A 20766-nucleotide genomic window follows, 5' to 3' on the forward strand; every position below is an offset into this window, starting at 1 on the left:
ACGGCCGTATATACTTGTTAAATTTTTTGTTTTTATGTTTTTTTTGTAGTTTTTATACCCACCATCATAGAATGGTGGGTATAACACATCGAAATATCGATTTCCGACTATATAAAGTATATATATTCTTGATCAGGGAGAAATTCTAAGACGATATAACGATGTCCGTCTGTCCGTCTGTCTGTCTGTTGTAATCACGCTACAGTCTTCAATACTGAAGCAATCGTGCTGAAATTTTGCACAAACTCGTCTTTTGTCTGCAGGCAGGTCAAGTTCGAAGATGGGCTATATCGGTCCAGGTTTTGATATAGTCCCCATATAAACCGACCTCCCGATTTGGGGTCTTGGGCTTATAGAAATCGTAGTTTTTATCCAATTTGCCTGAAATTTTAAATCCAGAGGTATTTTATGACCATAAAGAGGTGTGCCGAAAATGGTGAGTATCGGTCCATATTTTGGTATAGCCCCCATATAGACCAATCTCCCGATTTTACTTCTTAGGCTTATAGAAACCGCAGTTTTTATTCAATTTACCTGAAATTGGAAATCTAGAGGTATTGTAGGACCACAAATACGTGTGCCAAAAATTGTGAGTATCGGTCCATGTTTTGGTATGGTCCCCATATAAAACGACCTCCCGATTTGGGGTCCTAGGCTTATAGAAACCGTAGTTTTTATACAATTTGTCTGAAATTGGAAATCTAGAAATCTAGGTGTGCCGAAAATGGTGAGTATCGGTCCATATTTTGGTATAGACCCCATATAGACCGATTTCCCGATATTACTTCTTGGGCTCCTAGAATCCGAAGTTTTTATCCTATTTGCCTGAAATTGGAAACCTAGAGGTATTTTCGGGTCATAAAGAGGTGTGCCGAAAACGGTGAGTATCTGTCCATATTTTAGTATAGCCCCCATAAGAACGACCTCCCGATTTAACTCTAGAAACCGTAGTTTTTATCTGATTTGCCTGAAATTGTAAATATTCTGGTATTTTAGGCTCACAAAAACGTGTATCGGATTAAGTTTTTATCGGTCCATTTGGTAATGCCTCCATATAGACCGACTTCACTTCTTGAGGGTGTAGAAGGCGCACTGATCATGAAAATTGCTTGAAACTCAATGTGAAATTTCCAGATTTTACTTCTACAGATTTAAGATTTCAAATCAAGACGTTATTTTATAATTTTCTTGCACACTTACAAGAAATGTTAATGATTCCTCTCAAACTCAAACAAAAATGGTTCTTATAAATCCAGAATCTGATATAGCCCTCATAGGTGAAATCTTTAAATTTATCTTCGGGAAGTGTCCTCAAGTCCTCAAGCCCTCCTGAAATTTCAAAGGAACCCCTAATATTTGGTTCATGGTGGTGGGTATTTAAGATTCGGCCCGGCCGAACTTAGTGCTGTATATACTTGTTTAACTGAAGTTAAGTGTAAATATATAAATGAAGTTAATTTTTTTATTTTTAGTCTTGGCATGTAATGGGTTAAGGGTGACAGCTAATCCACACAAGCACATGTTTCAACTTTTGGATGTTTTAAATTACTTTTCCGAAAATAACTTCTAATTTTTCGCAAGCATTTGAGTACATATTTACTTCGTACAAACATTATCGCATTTGTATAAAAGCCCAACGAACGGCGAAAAATCTGTTAGTTTAATTGCAGACTATTGGAAAAATTAATTTCAAAATGCCAAAATTCCAATTTGCAGTGAGCGGTAAGTTTTCAAAAATCAAATCCACAAAACTGATAAACTTTCTTACATATAACGTTGTCTCTTTTTAGTTTTTCTAATGGCTTTGGCCATAAATCTGACCTATGCCGCCAATGAAAATTTGGACTTAAAAGTTATTGAGGATTTTGTTGCTGCCCTAGAAAGACAACGCAGGGTAACTCTCTGTATGACCAGAACTTGTGATCCCCAGGCCATAGAGAAACTTTTATATGTTGATGATGTTTTCGAGAATGAAATGCAAACTAAGCCAATGTATGCCGAGAATCTGGAAACTGATACATTTAAATTGGATAAAGCTATGAAGAAGACCGCCGCAAGAATGTTGGCCCTCGAACCACAATGTGCTGATACCAACTATTCTTGTCCTCATCGCATGTTTATCCCAATACCCAAATCCTTACAGGACTATATTGAGGCTATTGGTGATATAGTTAAGTACAGTAAATGTGTTAATCTCAATAATGTCGATAAAGCCGTAGAGGCTTTGGGTAAAAGTGTAATGTATGTGGAAAGTTATCATACCCTTGCTGGTAACTATTTCGAAAGAATTTTACCTGCTCCCCTTATAGTTGTTAAAGGATTTAAAGAATTGTGTTAGGAAATTTGAATTACTGGAAAAGTTCTTGAAAGCTTAGGAGATACAAAGTTTGAGAAATTGTTTTATTTTAAATACTCGTATCACACATGTTGTCAAGTTGTTTATTAAAAGAAACTAATAAATTTGGAGCATTCGAAACCAAACTCGATTTTTTTAATCGATTTATTTGTATACAAAATTGATAGAAGGAAGAATTCAATGTCCAAAAAATTATGAAATAATTTTTAAAATTTTTCGCTGCGCCTTCCGAAGCGTATTTCTAGGAACATTTTGCGTTAACTTTGTCAACCAGATCCTTCGTGCTGAAAATAAATTCGAAAAAATTTGAATTCTTTCAAACAAATCGGACTACTTGCTTTTTCGTTTATAGTTACAAATACCGCGGATATGCATATGTAAAACGGTTCGTCTTAAAAAATGTTGGGGATAGGGTGTACCCTTTCCACCACATTTTTTAAATAATGTTCTGTATTCAAGTAGTTGGACAATCTTCTATATTTCTTGCGAATTTTAAGTGTGGTTTATCAAGGAAAGGTATCCTTCTCCTCAACATATCTGAAAATTAAGCATTATATTATAATAAAATACAAAGAACATACAAACTGTTTCCCATCCAATAAATCGGAAAAAGCAAAAATAGTAAAAAATTTTACCACATTAACATTTGCTAAACTGTTGAATAATGATGGACCCTCTACGTTGGCTGCCAATTTCATGTAAATTTAAGTTCTTTACTAAAAAAGAAGTATGGCCTGTGCAAAAATCATAAAATTATGTACCGAGTTACCATTTACGCACAACCCTCTACTTTCAATTTAAGAACAAAAAAAAACGGACAAAAGGGAACCCTCTCCCCACCTTCGCTCCACTCCGACCTGATATCGGACTATCACGTAACCTATATTAATTACACAACTACTCAATGGTCCCTATAAATTCTATCGAAGTATATCGACAAAGTTTATTTAAATTTTTCCCTTACCCAATCAGATATCGAAAAATCATATACTAATTTAAAAATCATGTATAAATTTAATCACCTCCTCCCATGTTCCCTGTAAATTTCAAGTAGATCGGAGATGTTTTAAAGGGACGTCACTTTCCCCGATACAATATCGACAAACACCGTAGTGAATAGCACCCCTAACCTTCCCTGAAAATTATTGAAACTTTCCTTCAAGTGTGGGGCAAGGAAGGTTGCCTCTTCGTTCATAACCTTCCCCCACTGCCTTTGTAAATTTCAAGAAAATTTAAGAATTTTTGTGTTTTTTTTTTTGCAGTTTTAGAGGAGGACCTCCTCCCCGACCAAATATCGAAAAGTGATGTAGCGCATCTTTTGTAAACGTCCCAGAAAATGTCAAGCAAATTATAAGCCTAAAGGGGCGGCCTCTCTTCCGTCCAAATATCACAAAATCAGGTATCAACTATTAATATAGTAACCTATCCCCAGTCCACTGTAAATTTCAAGTAACTCGGTAAAGTTTAATTGTTTCTCTGTATGTACTTAAGAGAAGCGGATGTCTCCCTATGCCCTTGTATTTTTATTAAAAAATCAGAACCTTGATATAAATTTCATAACCTCACCCATTTTTTCCGTAAAATTTCAGTTGGGGGAGTTTAGTTTTGTTTTCACTGTACTTAAAAAGAAAGTCGGGCAAAGGGGTGGTCCCCCTCCCCGACCAAATATCGAAAAATAATGTGACGGATTTTTGTCTAGATGCCAACCCCAACATTCAATGAAACTTTCAACCAAATCGCTTAATTTTGTTCGATGTTTCAAAAAGTAAGGCAAGTGGGAGGTCCCCTCCCCGTCCACATATGAAATCATCAGGTACCCCATATTCATTCCATAACCTCACCGCATGTTCTCTGTAAATCTCAGATAATTTAGATAATTTTAGTTTTTTTCACTGTACTTAAAAAAAAAAGTCGAACAAAGGGGAGGTCCCCCTCCGCCGACAAATTTCGAAATAAATAGTAGCGGATCTTTGTCTAGATGCCAACCCCAACCTTCAATGAAAATTTCAAGCAAATCGGTCAAATTTGGTTCAATTTTCAAAAAGTCAGACAAAGGGGAGGTCCCCCTCTACGACCAAGTGTCAAACAAGTATATACGGCCGTAAGTTCGGCCAGGCCGAATCTTATGTACCCTCCACCATGGATTGCGTAGGAACTTCTACTAAAGGCTGTCATCCACAATCGAATTACTTGGGTTGCGATAACACTTGCCGATGGCAAGGTATCGTAAAACTTTTTAACACTGTCTTCTAAATTGTAAGTTAGCCCATACGGGGTATATATTAAACAAAAAAAGGCAGATTAAATACGTATATAATCTAGTTTGACAAAATTTTCTATAGAAATAAAATTTTGACAAAATTTTCTATAGAAATGAAACCTTGACAAAAATTTCTATAAAAATAAAATTTTGACAAAATTTTCTATAGAAATAAAAATTTGACAAAATTTTCTATAGAAATAAAAACTTGACAAAATTTTCTATAGAAATAAAATGTTGACAAAATTTTCTATGGAAGTAAAATGTTGACAAAATTTTCTGTAGCAATACAATTTTGACAAAAATTTCTATAGAAATAAAATGTTGACAAAATTTTGTATAGAAATAAAATTTTGACAAAATTTTGTATAGAAATAAAATGTTTACAAAATTTTCTACAGAAATAATTTTTTTACAAAATTTTCTATAGAAATAAAATTTTGACAAACATTTCTATAGAAATAAACTTTTGACAAAACTTTCTATAGAAATGAAATTTTAACAAAACTTTCTATAGTAATAAAATTTGACAAAATTTTCTATGGAAATAAAGTTTTGGTAGATTACAAAATTTTCTATAGAAATAAAATTTTGACAAAATTTTCTATGGAAATAAAATTTTGACAAACATTTGTATAGAAATAAACTTTTGACAAAACTTTCTATAGAAATGAAATTTTGACAAAACTTTCTATAGTAATAAAATTTGACAAAATTTTCTATGGAAATAAAGTTTTGGTAGATTATTTTTGGCGATATGGACCAATTTTTGTGTAATAAGTCATCGGCTATATATAACTAAAGACCGATATGGACCAATTTTTACATGGCTGTTACAGGCCATATATTGACAAAATGTACCAAATTTCAACCGTATCGGATGACTTTTGCTCCTCCAAGAGGTTCCGGACGTCAAATCTGGGGACGGTTTATATGGGAACTATATATAATTATGGACCGATATGGACCAATTTTTGCATGGTTGTTAGAGACCATATACTAACACCATGTACCAAATTTCAACTGGATCGGATGAATTTTGCTCTTCCAAGAGGCTCCGGAGGTCAAATCTGGGGATCGGTTTATATAGGGGATATATATAATTATGGACCGATATGGACCAATTTTTGCATGGTTGTTAAAAACCGTATACTAAGACCATGTACTAAATTTCAACCGGATCGGATGAATTTTGCTCCTCCAAGAGGCTCCGGTGGTCAAATCTGGGGATCGGTTTATATGGGAGCTATATATAATTATGGACCGATATGGACCAATTTTTGCATGGTAGTTAGAGGCCGCATACTAACATCAGGTACCAAATTTCAACCGGATCGGATGAATTTTGCCCCTCCAAAAGTCTCCGGAGGTCAAATCTGGGGATCGGTTTATATGGGGGCTATATATAATTATGGACCGATATGGACCAATTTTTGCATGGTTGTTAGAGACCATATACTTACATCAGGTACCAAATTTCAATCGGATCGGATGAATTTTGCCCCTCCAAGAGGCTCCGGAGGTCAAATCTGGGGATCGGTTTATATGGGGGCTATATATAATTATGGACCGATATGGACCAATTTTTGCATGGTTGTTAGAGACCGTATACTAAGACCACGTACCAAATTTCAACCGGATCGGATGAATGTTGCTGCTCCGGGAGGCTCCCCAAGCCAAATTTGGGGATCGGTTTATATGGGGGCTATACGTAAACGTGGTCCGATATGGCCCATTTTCAATACCATCCGACCTACATCAATAACAACTACTTGTGCCAAGTTTCAAGTCGATAGCTTGTTTCGTTCGGAAGTTAGCGTGATTTCCACAGACGGACGGACAGCCGGACAGACGGACAGACGGACGGACGGACGGACATGCTTAGATCGACTCAGAATTTCACCACGACCCAGAATATATATACTTTATGGGGTCTTAGAGCAATATTTCGATGTGTTACAAACGGAATGACAAAGTTAATATACCCCCATCCTATGGTGGAGGGTATAAAAATGAGATACCATATTTTCACTACATGAACACCCCCTACGATCTTTGAAAGTTTCAAGTAAATCGGTTCAGCCGTTTCGGAGCCAACTCGGAACATACAAACAAACATAGATTATATAAAAGGTGATACGGTCAAAATTTGGTCAATATAAACTTGACGTATTTCTTTCAATTTTGAATTTAAAAAACCTGAACACCCCTCATTTTGAAGGTGTGTGTGTGTAGAATGTTGCTCCTATTTTGATTTTGGAATTCACTCTTCAGTTGTCAAAATGCCGTCCAAGCAAGAAGATCAGCGTATCAAAATTTTGCTCGCGCATCGCGAAAATCCGAGTCTGGATCGGGGGGAAATCGAAAACCGGAAGCCGCTGAGACGACAAAGAGAGTTGCGGTAGTTTCAAGCGAAACCCTAACCTCTCTCTCCGAGATGCCGCAAATAAGCTGGGTGTATCGTCTACAACCGTGCATCGAGCCAAAAAACGAGCCGGACTATCGACTTACACGAAGGTAGTGACTCCAAATCGCGATGATAAACAAAATACGACGGCCAAAGCGCGATCCCGGAGGCTGTACACGACGATGCTGACGAAGTTTGACTGCGTGGTAATGGACGACGAAACCTACGTCAAAGCCGACTACAAGCAGCTTCCGGGACAGGAGTTTTATACGGCAAAAGGAAGGGGAAAGGTAGCAGATATTTTCAAGCACATAAATCTGTCAAAGTTCGCAAAGAAATATCTGGTTTGGCAAGCCATCTGTACCTGTGGCTTGAAAAGCAGCATTTTCATAGCTTCCGGGACTGTCAACCAAGAAATTTACGTGAAAGAGTGTTTGAATAAACGTCTGCTGCCTTTCCTGAAGAAACACGGTTGTTCCGTACTGTTTTGGCCGGATTTGGCATCTTGCCATTACGGTAAAAAGGCCATGGAGTGGTACGCCGCCAACAACGTGCAGGTGGTTCCCAAGGACAAGAACCCTCCCAACACGCCAGAGCTCCGCCCAATTGAGAAATACTGGGCTATTGTCAAGCGGAACCTAAAGAAGACCAAAAAAACTGCTAAGAACGAGCAGCAGTTCAAGGCAAACTGGCTTTCTGCGGCGAAGAAGGTGGACAAGGTGGCTGTACAAAATCTGATGGCAGGTGTCAAGCGTGAGGCCTGGCAATTCGGATTTGGAAAAGCAAAAGCCTAACTGAATATTTTTCCTGAATTTTATACTAATTGAACTTGAAAAAGAAATTTAATTTGATTTTTTAAATAAACGATTTCACCGATTTACACGCGTTTTCCCTTGACCAAATTTTGATCGTATCACCCTTTAACTTAATCGACGAAATATTATGATTTCATATGTCTCGGTATCGGGAGTCAATAGTGATCCTAAGCTACTATAAAATGGTTGGGAAATGTGGGATTGACAACAGATGGCGCAATTCAGTATATTCTCCTCAGTCAGTACTGAATCTACCTTATGGATTAATCCCTGTTGAGTATGGAGCAGTCTCAGCTCTGGTCAAACATATGGAAGTGACCTGTCACTTTAATTACCAGATCTACCGATATGAAGTGAGCGTCAAGATACAAATGTCTGGATAGGGAACGTTTGTTATTATAACCACCACCATAGGCGAGGGTATAATAAGTTTTTCATTCCGTGTGTAACACATCGAAATATCGATTTCTCACTATACAAAGTATATATATTCTTGATCAGAGAGAATTTCTATGACGATATAACCATGTCCGTCTGTCTGTGTCTCTTGTAATCACGCTACAGTCTTCACTCGTCTTTTGTTTGGAGACAGGTCAAGGTCGAAGATGAGCTATATCGGTCCAGGTTTTGATATAGTCCCCATATAAACCGACCTCCCGATTTGGGGTCCTGGGCTTATAGAAACCGTAGTGTTTATACAATTTGCCTGAAATTAGAAACCTAAAGGTATTTTAGGACCATAAAGAAATGTGTTAAAAACTGGTGAGTATCGGTCCATGTTTTGGTATAGCCCCTATATAGACCCATATCCCGATTTTACTTCTTGGACTTATAGAAACCGTAGTTTTTATCCAATTTGCCTGAAATTGGAAATTTAGAGGTATTTTGGGACCATAAAGAGGTGTGTCAAAAATGGTGATTATCGGTCCATGTTTTGGTATAGCCCCCATATGGACTGATATCCCGATTTTACTTTTTGGGCTTATAGAAACCGTAGTTTTTATCCAATTTGCTTGAAATTGGAAATCTAGATGTATTTTGCGACCATAAAGAGGTGTGTCAAAAATGGTGAGTATCGGCCCATGTTTTGATATAGCACCCACATAGACCGATCTCAAGATTCTAGTTCTTGGACTTATATAATGCCTAGTTTTTGTCTAATTTGCCTGAAATTGGAAATCATGGTGGTGGGTATTTAAGATTCGGCCCGGCCGAACTTACTGCTGTATATACTTGTTTTTTTGTTTGTTTGCTATGACTTGTTAAAGAACATTTTGTAGTTTGTAGGAAAAAATTGGAGTTCAAAATTGCAAAAATATCTTTAATGTCATACCTTCAAGTTCAAGATGGGGGCATTTCTATTACAATTTTAAAGAAATAATGAACAATAGTTAATTCAGAAGTACGAATTTAGTAAATGTTTATGCTTCATTTGTGTATATTTTTTTTACCGTTGTTTAGCTTATTTAACTACCGTACGCGAAAAATTATTAGAGTAAAGGAAACTTTCTACAAACACAACAATTCCATGAGCCACAGTGGTGCAATGGTTAGCATGCCCGTCTTCCATACACAAGGTCCTGGGTTCGATTCCTGCTTCGACCGAACACCAAAAAGCTTTTCAGCGGTGGATTATCCCATCTCAGTAATGCTGGTGTGAGGGTTTAAAAACTTCTTTAAGTGGTTTCACTGCAATGTGGAATGCCGTTCGGACTCGGCTATAAAAAGGAGGTCCCCTGTCATTGAGCTTAACATGGAATCGGGCAGCACTCAGTGATAAGAGAGAAGTCCACCAATGTGGTATCACAATGGACTGAATAGTCTCAGTGAGCCTGATACATCAGGCTGCCACCTTCTTTTAGCTGAACTTTAAATTATTGACATTATTTGGTGAAGCACAGAACAGGGCAACAAACTATCGTTTCCTGTCACAAAAAAAAAATAATAAAATAAAATAAAATTCTTCCAGATCTATGTAAACGAAGTGACAAAACCATGAAACATCGTTGGTATCAGAATGAGTTGGGTAGTGGGGTATTGTGCCATTACGTACAAACATAGTTCTTATTAATGCAGTACAACGTGTAAAAAAAGAAAAGCTATTACGGATGTTCATATTATTATCAGAGTTCATTTTATTGGACAGAGTATAGAATCGTTCGATGACTTCGTTGATACCATATTAAGAGTGTGTCGTCGATATGTCACTATTAAATCTCATTACATAATTTGCGAAATTCTTCAGCAACATAAGCCGTAGGTCGTACCATGCGACGAGTGAAGTGTCCTTCAGTAGCATTATTCTCTTCAGCATAGGCAATACCATTTGCTAAAGCATTAAAAGCTTTATGAATATTTTGGGCATTCAAACACTTTCTGCCAAAAGAAATGACACTCAGTAAATCTGTGTAATCAAATATTTCCTTGGGAATTTCACCATCAACTTCATGGGGACAAGTATAGTCATTGTTAATACAATTGGGCTCTAGTTTCAAAAGCAATTGTACAGCACTTTCAATAGCTGCATTCAATTTTAATACTAAAACTTCTGGTGATTCCGGTAATACCGATTTCTTCTTGACAATATCTTCAACATCATCTTCTATATCGAATATTTTGTACATAGCAAAAGGATCACAACTATTTGCCACACATAGCAATACGCTTCGTTGCCTGTCAAGGGTATCGATTAAATTGGACATCATCTGCAAGGGATCATGAATTAAAGTTGCACTCGATATCACAAGTGCAGCTTATATTTCCAGAAGAAAGGTAGCTATTAATTTTTTATATTTTCTTGTCGAAGATCCTACTTACTGCAAACTATCAGAACTGAGTTAAAGTTTTTCATTTTTCTGCCGAGAGTATGTCTATTAAAAACAATAGTCTAAAGGTATCTACATCACAATGATGAATACCAAATCCATATATATATATAAAATTCAAAATATGTTTGTTTGTGTGTGTGTTTGTTTGTTTGTTTGTTTATTTGTTTGTTTGTTTGTGTATTTGTTTGTTTGTTTATTTGTTTGTTTGTTTATTTGTTTGTTTGTTTGTTTGTTTGTATGTTCCGGGTAAGCTCGGCAACGGCTGGACCGATTTACTTGAAATTTCACAGATCGTAGGGGGCTCTCGTGTGGTGAAAATAGGGTACCTCATTTTTTGACACATGATCGCGGAAGGGGACCTCCTCTTTGTCCGACTTTTTAAAAATTGAACCAAAGTTGACCGATTTGCTTGAAATTTTCATTGAAGGTTGGCGTTGGCATCTAGACAAAGAACCGCTACTCAATTTTTCGATATTTGGTCGCGGAGGGGACCTCCCCTTTGTTCGACCATTTTTGTTTTTAAAGTACAGTGAGAAAACTAAAATTCTGTAAATGACCTCAGATGTACAGGGATCATGCGGTGAGGTTATGAAATTAATATGGGATACCTGAGGTGTTCATATGTGGATGGGGGGGGGGACCTTCCCCTTGCCCGACTTTTTGAAACAAAATTATCCGATTTGCTTGAAATTTTCAGGGAAGGTGAAAGGAGGCGTCTATATAAAGAACGACTACTTTATTTTTGGATATTTGGTCGGGGAGGGGGACCTCCCCTTTGCTCGACTTTTTTAAAGTACAATGAAAACAAAACTCTAAAGTCCTCCGAATGAAAGTTTACGGAAAAACTGGGTGAGATTATGAAATTTATATCAAGTTCCTGATTTTCCAATATTTGGTCAGGGAAAAATAAAAGAGCATAGGCAGTCATCCGCTTCTCCTTAAGTATATACAGAGAAACAGTTAAACTTTTCCAATATACTTGAAATTGGAAAACACAGATCGTAGCGGGCTCTCATGTGGTGAAAAAGGGTACCTCATTTTTTGACACATGATCGCTGAAGGGGACCTCCCCTTTGTCCGACTTCTTAAAAATTGGACCAAAGTTGATCGATTTGCTTGAAATTTTCATTGAAGGTTGGAGTTGGCATCTAGACAAAGAACCGCTACTTAATTATTCGTTATTTGGTCACGGAGGGGGACTTCCCCTTCGTGAGAAAACTAAAATTCTGTAAATTAACTGAGATTTTCAGGGAATATGCTGTGAGGTTATAAAATTAATATGGGATAGCTGATGTGTTCATATGTGGCCGGGAAGGGGGACGGGTACCTTCCCCTTGCCCGATTTTTTGAAACAAAATTATCCGATTTGCTTGAAATTTTCAGGGAAGGTGAAAGGAGGCGTCTATATAAAGAACGACTACTTTATTTTTGGATATTTGGTCGGGGAGGGGGACCTCCCCTTTGCTCGACTTTTTTAAAGTACAATGAAAACAAAACTCTAAAGTCCTCCGAATGAAAGTTTACGGAAAAACTGGGTGAGGTTATGAAATTTATATCAAGTTCCTGATTTTCCAATATTTGGTCAGGGAAAAATAAAAGAGCATAGGCAGTCATCCGCTTCTCCTTAAGTATATACAGAGAAACAATTAAACTTTTCCAATTTACTTGAAATTGGAAAACACAGATCGTAGCGGGCTCTCATGTGGTGAAAATAGGGTACCTCATTTTTTGACACATGATCGCGAAAGGGGACCTCCCCTTTGTCCGACTTCTTAAAAATTGGACCAAAATTGATCGATTTGCTTGAAATTTTCATTGAAGGTTGGAGTTGGCATCTAGACAAAGAACCGCTACTTAATTATTCGTTATTTGGTCACGGAGGGGGGCTTCCCCTCCGTGAGAAAACTAAAATTCTGTAAATTAACTGAGATTTTCAGGGAATATGCAGTGAGGTTATGAAATTAATATGGGATAGCTGATGTGTTCATATGTGGACGGGGAGGGGGACGGGTACCTTCCCCTTGCCCGACTTTTTGGAACAAAATTATTCGATTAGCTTGAAATTTGCAGGGAAGTTTAAAGGGGGCTACTAGACAAAGAACGACTACTTTATTTTTGGATATTTGGTCGAGGAGGGGGGCCTCACCCTTGCTCGACATTTTTAAAGTGCAGTGAAAACAAAACTCTAAAGTCCTCCGACTGAAATTTTACGGAAAAACTGGGTGAGGTTATGAAATTTATATCAAGTTCCTGATTTTCCAATATTTGGTCAGGGAAAAATAAAAGGGCATAGAGAGACATCCGCATCTCCTTAAGTACATACAGAGAAACAATTAAACTTTCCCAATTTACTTGAAATTTACAGAGGACGTGGGGAGAGATTATGGTCCTCAAGTACTTTTAGCTTTTCAATTTCAGGCAAATTGGATAAAAACTATGGTTTTTTATAAGCCCAAGACCCCAAATCGGAAAGTAGGTTTATATGGGGACTATATCAAAACTTGGACCGATATAGCCCATCTTCGAACTTGACCTGCTTGCATACAAAAAACGAATCTGTGTCAAATTTCAGGACGATAGCGTCCTGAAATTTATAGTCGAAAATCGATATTTCGATGTGTTACACACGGAATGACAAATTTATTATACCCCCATCACCATTCTATGGTGGTGGGTATAAAAATACGATTCGGAAGGCGCAGCGAAGCGGGCCGGGTTACTCTAGTTCTACATAAACATTCAATTTTTATTTATTAGAACAAAGATTCAAAGATACTAAAAGTAAGAAACCGGATTATTTGCACAAATGGGCATGTATTTTTATGACCCATTATATTGTACTTTTGAATTGAATAGTCTAGTTTTAAGCAAGAAAAAAATGAAGCGATATTTTTGTTGGATTGTACACGAAACTCTTTTTGACAAGAAACTTCCCAGCAGTGAAGTGTACGGTATGCGAACTCCTCAAGTGAAAGATTACCTTAATTTTATACAGATTATTCCAAATTTAATGGGCAAATATGGTTTTTGGTTTCCACTTAAAATACCTGTATTGTAACACATCGGCATATTGATGTCCGAAGTTATCCGTCTGTCTGTATAATGGCGCTAAAGTTCGTTTGTTAGTCCTATTTTTAAGAGAGTGGCCAATTGAAGGTATGTTTCTGTTAAATAAAGTTTCTTTACATCTGCTCGTGGGCGCCCAAAACTATGCTCTATAAATGCTTAAGTGCTTAACTGTATTACAGAAAAAGATGACAAGAACTAAATAAACTTCGTGGAACTGAGAAAGATGTGAGAAAAGATGCAATTAACCAGAAAAATTAAAAAAAAAAAAATTTAGTTAGACTTGGTTGAAATTGTTTTTACATCCTGTAAAAGAATCAACGTTTATTACAAAAAAAGTATAAACTTTACTTCCCAACAAACTTCCTTAAAGCGAAAATCAAACGGGAAATGATATTTGTTTGTCTAAAATTGCGTTTGGGAGGAAAGATTTTCTTTTTTGCGTATGCAAATGGACGAACTTATAATTCTAAATAGTATGAATTAATTTGAAATTTTGCGAATAGAATTTAATAAGTTAAAAATGAAAAAGTTAAATACTTTTGCGGTTAAATACAAAAAATAAATGCTAAATTTAGCTGAAAAAATACTAAGGTAGTCACACTGATAAACTAAAAATAAAAAAGTTAAATACTTTTGCGGTTAAATACAAAAAATAAATGCTAAATTTAACTGCAAACATACTAAAATAGTCACACTGATGGAATAGATTTATCCATAGGCATATGGAATAGATTTATCCATAGACATATGGACATTTGCTATTTTTTTTTGTTTTCTGCAAAAACAAAAGAGTGGATTGGAAAAAAAACAAGTATATACGGACGTAAGTTCGGCAAGGCCGAATCTTGTTTACCCTCCACCATGGATTGCGTAGAAACGTTCATCCACAATTAAATTACTTGGGTTGCGGCCGATGGCAAGGCATCTTAAAACTTCTTAACATTATCTTCTAAATTGTAAGTTAGTCCATGCGGGATATATAGTAGACAAAATAAAGGATGATTAAATACGTATATGTTCAGTTCTTGACCGGTATATATAGGGAAGAAATAATTACGAACCGATATGAACCTTTGTGCTGTAGGTTAGGTTAGGTTAGGTTGCAGCCCGATATATCAGGCTCACTTAGACTATTCAGTCCATTGTGATACCACATTGGTGAACTTCTCTCTTATCATTGAGTGCTGCCCGATTCCATGTTAAGCTCAATGACAAGGAACCTCCTTTTTATAGCCGAGTCCGAACGGCGTTCCATATTGCAGTGAAACCACTTAGAGAAGCTTTAAAACCCTCAGAAATGTCACCAGCATTACTGAGGTGGGATAATCCACCGCTGAAAAACTTTTTGGTGTTCGGTCGTAGCAGGAATCGAACCCACGACCTTGCACCACGGTGCTGTAATTATAGAGCCAGAATTGAAATATGGGGGTCGCTTTATATGGTGGCTATATACAATTATGAACACGAGTATACCAAAAATGACAGATTGTTTACTGTTTGGTAGATTGGTAAAATTCTTGATATTTTGGAAGATTTTGCATAATATTCCTCTCCAACTATGAAATGCTTCATAAATTTTCTATAGAAATAACATTTTGACAAAATTTCCTCAAGACATAAAATGTCAAAATGACAAAATTTTCTATAGAAGTACAATTTAGACCAAATTTTCTATAGAAATAAAATTTTGACTAATTTTCTATGGGAATAAAATTTTGGTAGATTATTTTTGCCTTGTGATTATTTGTGAATCGTGATTTTTCTGTGATTTGGAGGCTATATATAATATAGATCGATACGGAGCAATTTTGGCATGGTTGTTAGATACCACGTACTAACACCACGTACCAAAATTCAACCGGATCGGATGAAATTTGCTTCTCCAAGAGGCTCCGGAAGTCAAATCTGGGGATTGGTTTCTATGGGGGCTATATATAATTATGGACCGATGTGGACCAATTTTTTGAGACCACATACTAACACCATGTACCGAATTTCAACCCGATCGGATGAATTTTGCTCCTCCAAGAGGCTCCGGAGTTCACATCTGGGCATCGGTTTATATGGGGACTATATATAATTATGGATCTATATTGACCAATTCTGGCATGGTTGTTAGAGACTATATACTAACACCACGTACTACGTTTCAACTGGATCGAATGAAATTTGGTTCTCTTAGAGGCTCCGGAAGCCAAATCTGGGGATCGGTTTATATGGGGGCTATATATAATTATGGACCGATGTGGACCAATTTTTGCACGGTTGTTAGAAACCATATACCAACATCATGTGCCAAATTTCAGCCGGATCGGATGAAATTTGCTTCCCTTTGAGGCTCTACAAGCCAAATCTGGGGATCGGTTTATATGGGGGTTATATATTATTATGGACCTATATGAACCAATTTCTGCATGGTTGTTAGAGACCATATACCAACACTATGTACAAAATTTCAACCGGATCGGATCAATTTTGTTCCTCCAAGAGGCTCCGCAAGCCAAATCTGAGCGTCGGTTTATATGCCCATTTGCAATACCACCCGACCTACATCAATAACAACTACGTGTGCCAAGTTTCAAGTCGATAGCTTGTTTCGTTCGGAAGTTAGCGTGATTTCAACAGAAGGTCCTTACCAAATGGACCGATAAAACTAAATCATATTTACTTTGTGATGGGTCTAAAATGCCAGTATATTTTCAATTTGTGGCAAATCGGATAAAAACTACAATTCCTAGAAACCCTAGGAGTTAAATCGGGTGTTTGGTGCAATGGGGGCTATACCAAAGCACACAGTATTGAGCACATGTAATTGTAGTTCTAGAATCTAGACCCCAAATAGGAGGGCCGGTTTATAAGGGGGCTATATCAAAAACTGTACCGATACTCAATATATTCGGCACACCTCTCTATGGCCCTAGAATACCTCTAGGTTTCCAATTTCAGGCAAATTGGGTAAAAACTACGGATTTTAGAAGCCCAAGAAGTAAAATAGGGAGATCGGTCTATATGGGGGCTATATCAAAACATGGACCGGTACTCACCACTTTCGACACACGTCTTTATGGTCCTAGAATACCTCTAGATTTCAACTTTAAGGCAAATTGGATAAAAACTACGGATTCTAGAAGCCCAAGAAGTAAAATCGGGAGATCGGTCTATATGGGGGCTATATCAAAACATGGACCGGTACTCACCATTTTCGGCACACGTATTTAGGGTCCTAGAGTACCTCTAGATTTCAAATTTCAGCCAAATTGGATAAAAACTACGGATTCTAGAAGCCCAAGAAGTAAAATCGGGACATCGTTCTATATGGGGGCTATATCAAAACATGGATCGATACTCACCATTTTCGACACATCTACTTAAGGTCCTAGAATACCTCTAGATTTCCGATTGGAGGCACATTGGGTAAAATTACGGATCCTAAAAGACCAAGTAATAAAATAGGGAGATCGGTCTATATGGTGGCTATATCAAAACATGGACCGATAGGCACCATTTTCGGTGCACTTTTTGGTGGTCCTAAAATACCTCTAGATTTCCAATTTCAGGCAAATTGGATAAAAACTAAAATTTTTATAAGCCCAAGACCCCAAATCGGGAGGTCGGTTTATATGGGGACTATATCAAAACATGGGCCGATAAGCACCATTTTCGGTACACTTTTTGGTGATTCTAAAATACCTCTAGATTTCCAATTTCAGGCAAATTTGATAAAAAGTACAGTTTTTATAAGCCCAGTACCCCAAAACGGGAGGTCGGTTTATATGGACCGATATAGCCCATCTTCGAACTTGACCTGCCTGCAACCAAAAAAACGAATCTGTGCCAAATTTCAGGACGATAGCGCAATTATTGAAGGCTTTAGCGTGATTACAACAGACAGACAGACGGACATGCTTATATCGTCTTAGAATTTCTCCCTGATCAAGAATATATATACTTTATATAGTCGGAAATCGATATTTCGATGTGTTACAAACGGAATGACAAACTCATCATACCCCCGTCAACATTCTATGGTGGTGGGTATAAACATAAAATAAATAAAAAGTTAAATTGGGAAAAATATTTTGTTTTTTAGTTTTATTTTTAAATTTCATGTAAATGAACTTCCAAGGCACATCATGAACTTCCAAGCAATGCAAAGGATCCAAAAATGGAGTACTTCCATCCTATTACATGTCCATGTAAAATTCATTGGAGATGATCCAAGTTTCCACTATTTTCGGATCACAAATTGGGGATCCACACTACTTTTTTGGAAGCTCTTTTTTGCTGGTATTTGATACACAGATTTTGGATAAGCCCACACTGAAAGAAGACCTGTCTTTTGTGAGGAACGAAATTTTAGACAAGAAAGTTTTCTTTTGACGTTTAAAAAATTTCTTTAGCAGCAAATTAAAAATATCAAATATTTCAAAATGCAATATTTAAAAAAAAAAAAACATCACTAAATTATTCCAAAATCAAATATTTTTTGAAGAATAATGCATTTGCGCAACAAATAGCAAAAAATAGGCCAATTGAATCAATAAAGCGTATTGTCAAAAATGAATGGGAAATTTTTGAATTCAATGCATAAAAGCGCATTTGATTTGAAACTTATCACAGTTGCTGATAAAACGTTCATTTAAAATGGTTAAATTTCAATTGAGTTGGTTGTGTGGTAGTAAGTGGATTTTTTTATTCCAAATATATTGATAATTTTCAAAAAGTATTTTCTTCTTGTAATTATAGCTATAATCCTGATATTTGCTTTGCACAAAACCGATGCCTTGAGACTCAATCCTTTTAGTCTCTTCTCGGATATTACAAAGAGACTGGATGAACAAAGCTCTTTACTACTGTGTATAGCTCGCAGTTGCAATCCTTTAGCCATTAAGGAAGCCTTCCAACTTAATGACTCTGCTGAATCCAGACTTGAGCGAAAATTTGCATTCCCTGAAACTCAAGCGATTATGGCAATGAAACTTGCTTCCATACTTGATAGAGTAACACCAAAATTTTTGGCTATTGAACCCAACTGTAAAGATCTTAGCTACACTTGTCCTACGCGGGAAAATATTGAAACTCTTCTACCCCCAGAAGTCAATGAGTATACAAGTCTTTTACGTAAAATTGTGGCATCAACAAAATGTATAAATCTTGGCAATATTAGTCGAGTATTTAATCTGGTAGGAAAGGATGTGGGATATTTGGAAAACAATCCTGATCATTCAGGCAGTGTATTCAAAAGGATTCTACCTGCAGTTTCTTATATGGCTGAGGAACTTGAAAAACTCTGTAATAAAGCCTAAGACTAATATGGTTATGTGGTTGATTAAAAACTAAAATTGATAATTTTTAAAAATATATCTCCCAGGAGATTGTAAAATTTTCGATTCAAAAAATTTTAATGAGAAAAAGTTGGTGTCATTAATAAAATTAAACGTATTTAATTTATAAAATGTGTGAATAATTTAAAACTGAAACTATCAAAAAAAAATTACTTAGATGAGCAAAAGCAATATCCTTTTCGAGGAATAAGAACCCCTGACCGAGGCACAATAGTTTTCCTTGAAGGTGGCCCTTAAAATCAAAAATTAATCCATCAGAAATAATTATAAATTTTGGCATATTTTATTATGAATTTAAAGGGGAATGATTAAAAAGTTGGGTGTTACGCCAAAACATGTGTACATATCAATTGCCGCGTTTTTGAATGATTTTTCCTATCATTCTGCTGATGGTGAAATGTGAAGAAAAAATGCTGAAGCTTGATCACCGAAATATTTCCAATTACAAAGTTGATTGAAGCTGAAAACTTCAATTATACAATTAATTAATACAAGTACCGTTTTAGTCAAACTACAAACAATAAATCAATTAAGACTATGATTTAAATTTTTTAATTAAAAAATTAATTTACACTATTAACTTTTTTTATCAAACTCGGAAAAATAAGCCATTTTTAATTACAAATTTATTTGAAGCAATCAGTTATTAATTTAAACTAAAAACAATAAGTCAGTTGAGAAAGTGATTGAAAAAAGTTACGTTTTTATTAAAAACCCAGCATAAAAAGGCCTCTCCGAAACGATGAATCTAGAATGGGTTTGTCATAAAACGTATGTCCATGAGCATTATAAAAATCGAGAGTGTTATTAAACTCTTAACATCCCAGGTGTCACTAAAATTGTAATTGAATTTAACTCTTAGACGTTTTATGTTGGTGAACAGGAATATTTTCGTGAGTGTAATTCGTTACTCACGCACACTCACGAAGACATTATTTTCGTGACTCACGCACGTCATTTTAGTTTGTTAATCGCGCTCACGCACACTCACGCTGTTGTCATGAGCGTGACTCATGACTAACGCATGAATCACGAAAATTTTCGTGAGTCACGACAATTTCGTGTCACGTGCACACCTCTAGTATAGCCCCAAATATAGACCGTTCTCCCGAATTTACTTCTTGAGCTTCTAGAAACCGCAGTTTTTTATCAAATTTACCTGAAATTTGAAATCTATAGCTATTTTAAGACCAAAAATCGGTGTGTCGAAAATGTGATGTATCGGCTCATGTTTTTGTATAGCCCTCATATTACTTCTTGCTCCCGATTTTACTTCTTGAGCTTAGAAATCTTAGTTTTTATCCAATTTGCCTAAATTTGAATTCTAGAGGTTTTTATGACCATAAATAGGTTTTTAGAAAATGGTGTGCATCGGTCCATATTCTAGTGTAGCCTCTATATAGACCGATCTTCCGAGTTTACTTTTTGGGCTTATGTAAACCGTTTTTTTGCACAGACTCGTCTTTTGTCTGCAGGCAGGTCAAGTTCGAAGATGGGCTGTATTGGTCCAGGTATTGGGAGTTCCCATACAAACCGACCTCCCGATTTAGGGTCTTGGGCTTAGAGAGACCTTAGTTTTTACCCAATTTGCCTGAAATTTGGAATCTAGAGGTCTTTTAGGACCATGAAGAGGTGTGCCAAAAATGGTGAGTTCCGGTTCATGTTTTGGTATAGCCTCCATATACT

General features: G+C 36.4%; 2 protein-coding genes across 5 annotated transcripts in view; one reads left to right on the forward strand and one right to left on the reverse strand.

Annotated features, from left to right (window-relative positions):
* Positions 1-20766, reverse strand: part of LOC142228862 (uncharacterized) — a 409539-nt gene that overhangs the window by 169687 nt on the left and 219086 nt on the right. The window lies entirely within an intron of this gene.
* LOC142228863 (uncharacterized) lies at positions 18249-19147 on the forward strand. Its single transcript, XM_075299398.1, has 2 exons — positions 18249-18413; positions 18482-19147. Exons 1-2 carry the CDS (start codon positions 18380-18382, stop codon positions 19039-19041), a joined length of 594 nt encoding a protein of 197 aa, XP_075155513.1. The 5' UTR covers positions 18249-18379; the 3' UTR covers positions 19042-19147.

This window comes from Haematobia irritans, chromosome 3, assembly GCF_050003625.1.
Source record: "Haematobia irritans isolate KBUSLIRL chromosome 3, ASM5000362v1, whole genome shotgun sequence".
NCBI classification, from domain to species: domain Eukaryota; kingdom Metazoa; phylum Arthropoda; class Insecta; order Diptera; family Muscidae; genus Haematobia; species Haematobia irritans.

What these genes read in the sequence shown, in the direction of transcription:
- LOC142228863 (XM_075299398.1), top strand. Translation starts at nt 18,380, where the DNA reads ATGGTTAAATTTCAATTGAGTTGGTTGTGTGGTA. An exon ending in ATTGAGTTGGTTGTGTGGTA is followed by an intron (nt 18,414 to 18,481) that starts GTAAGTGGATTT and finishes TTGTAATTATAG; the next exon opens with CTATAATCCTGATATTTGCT.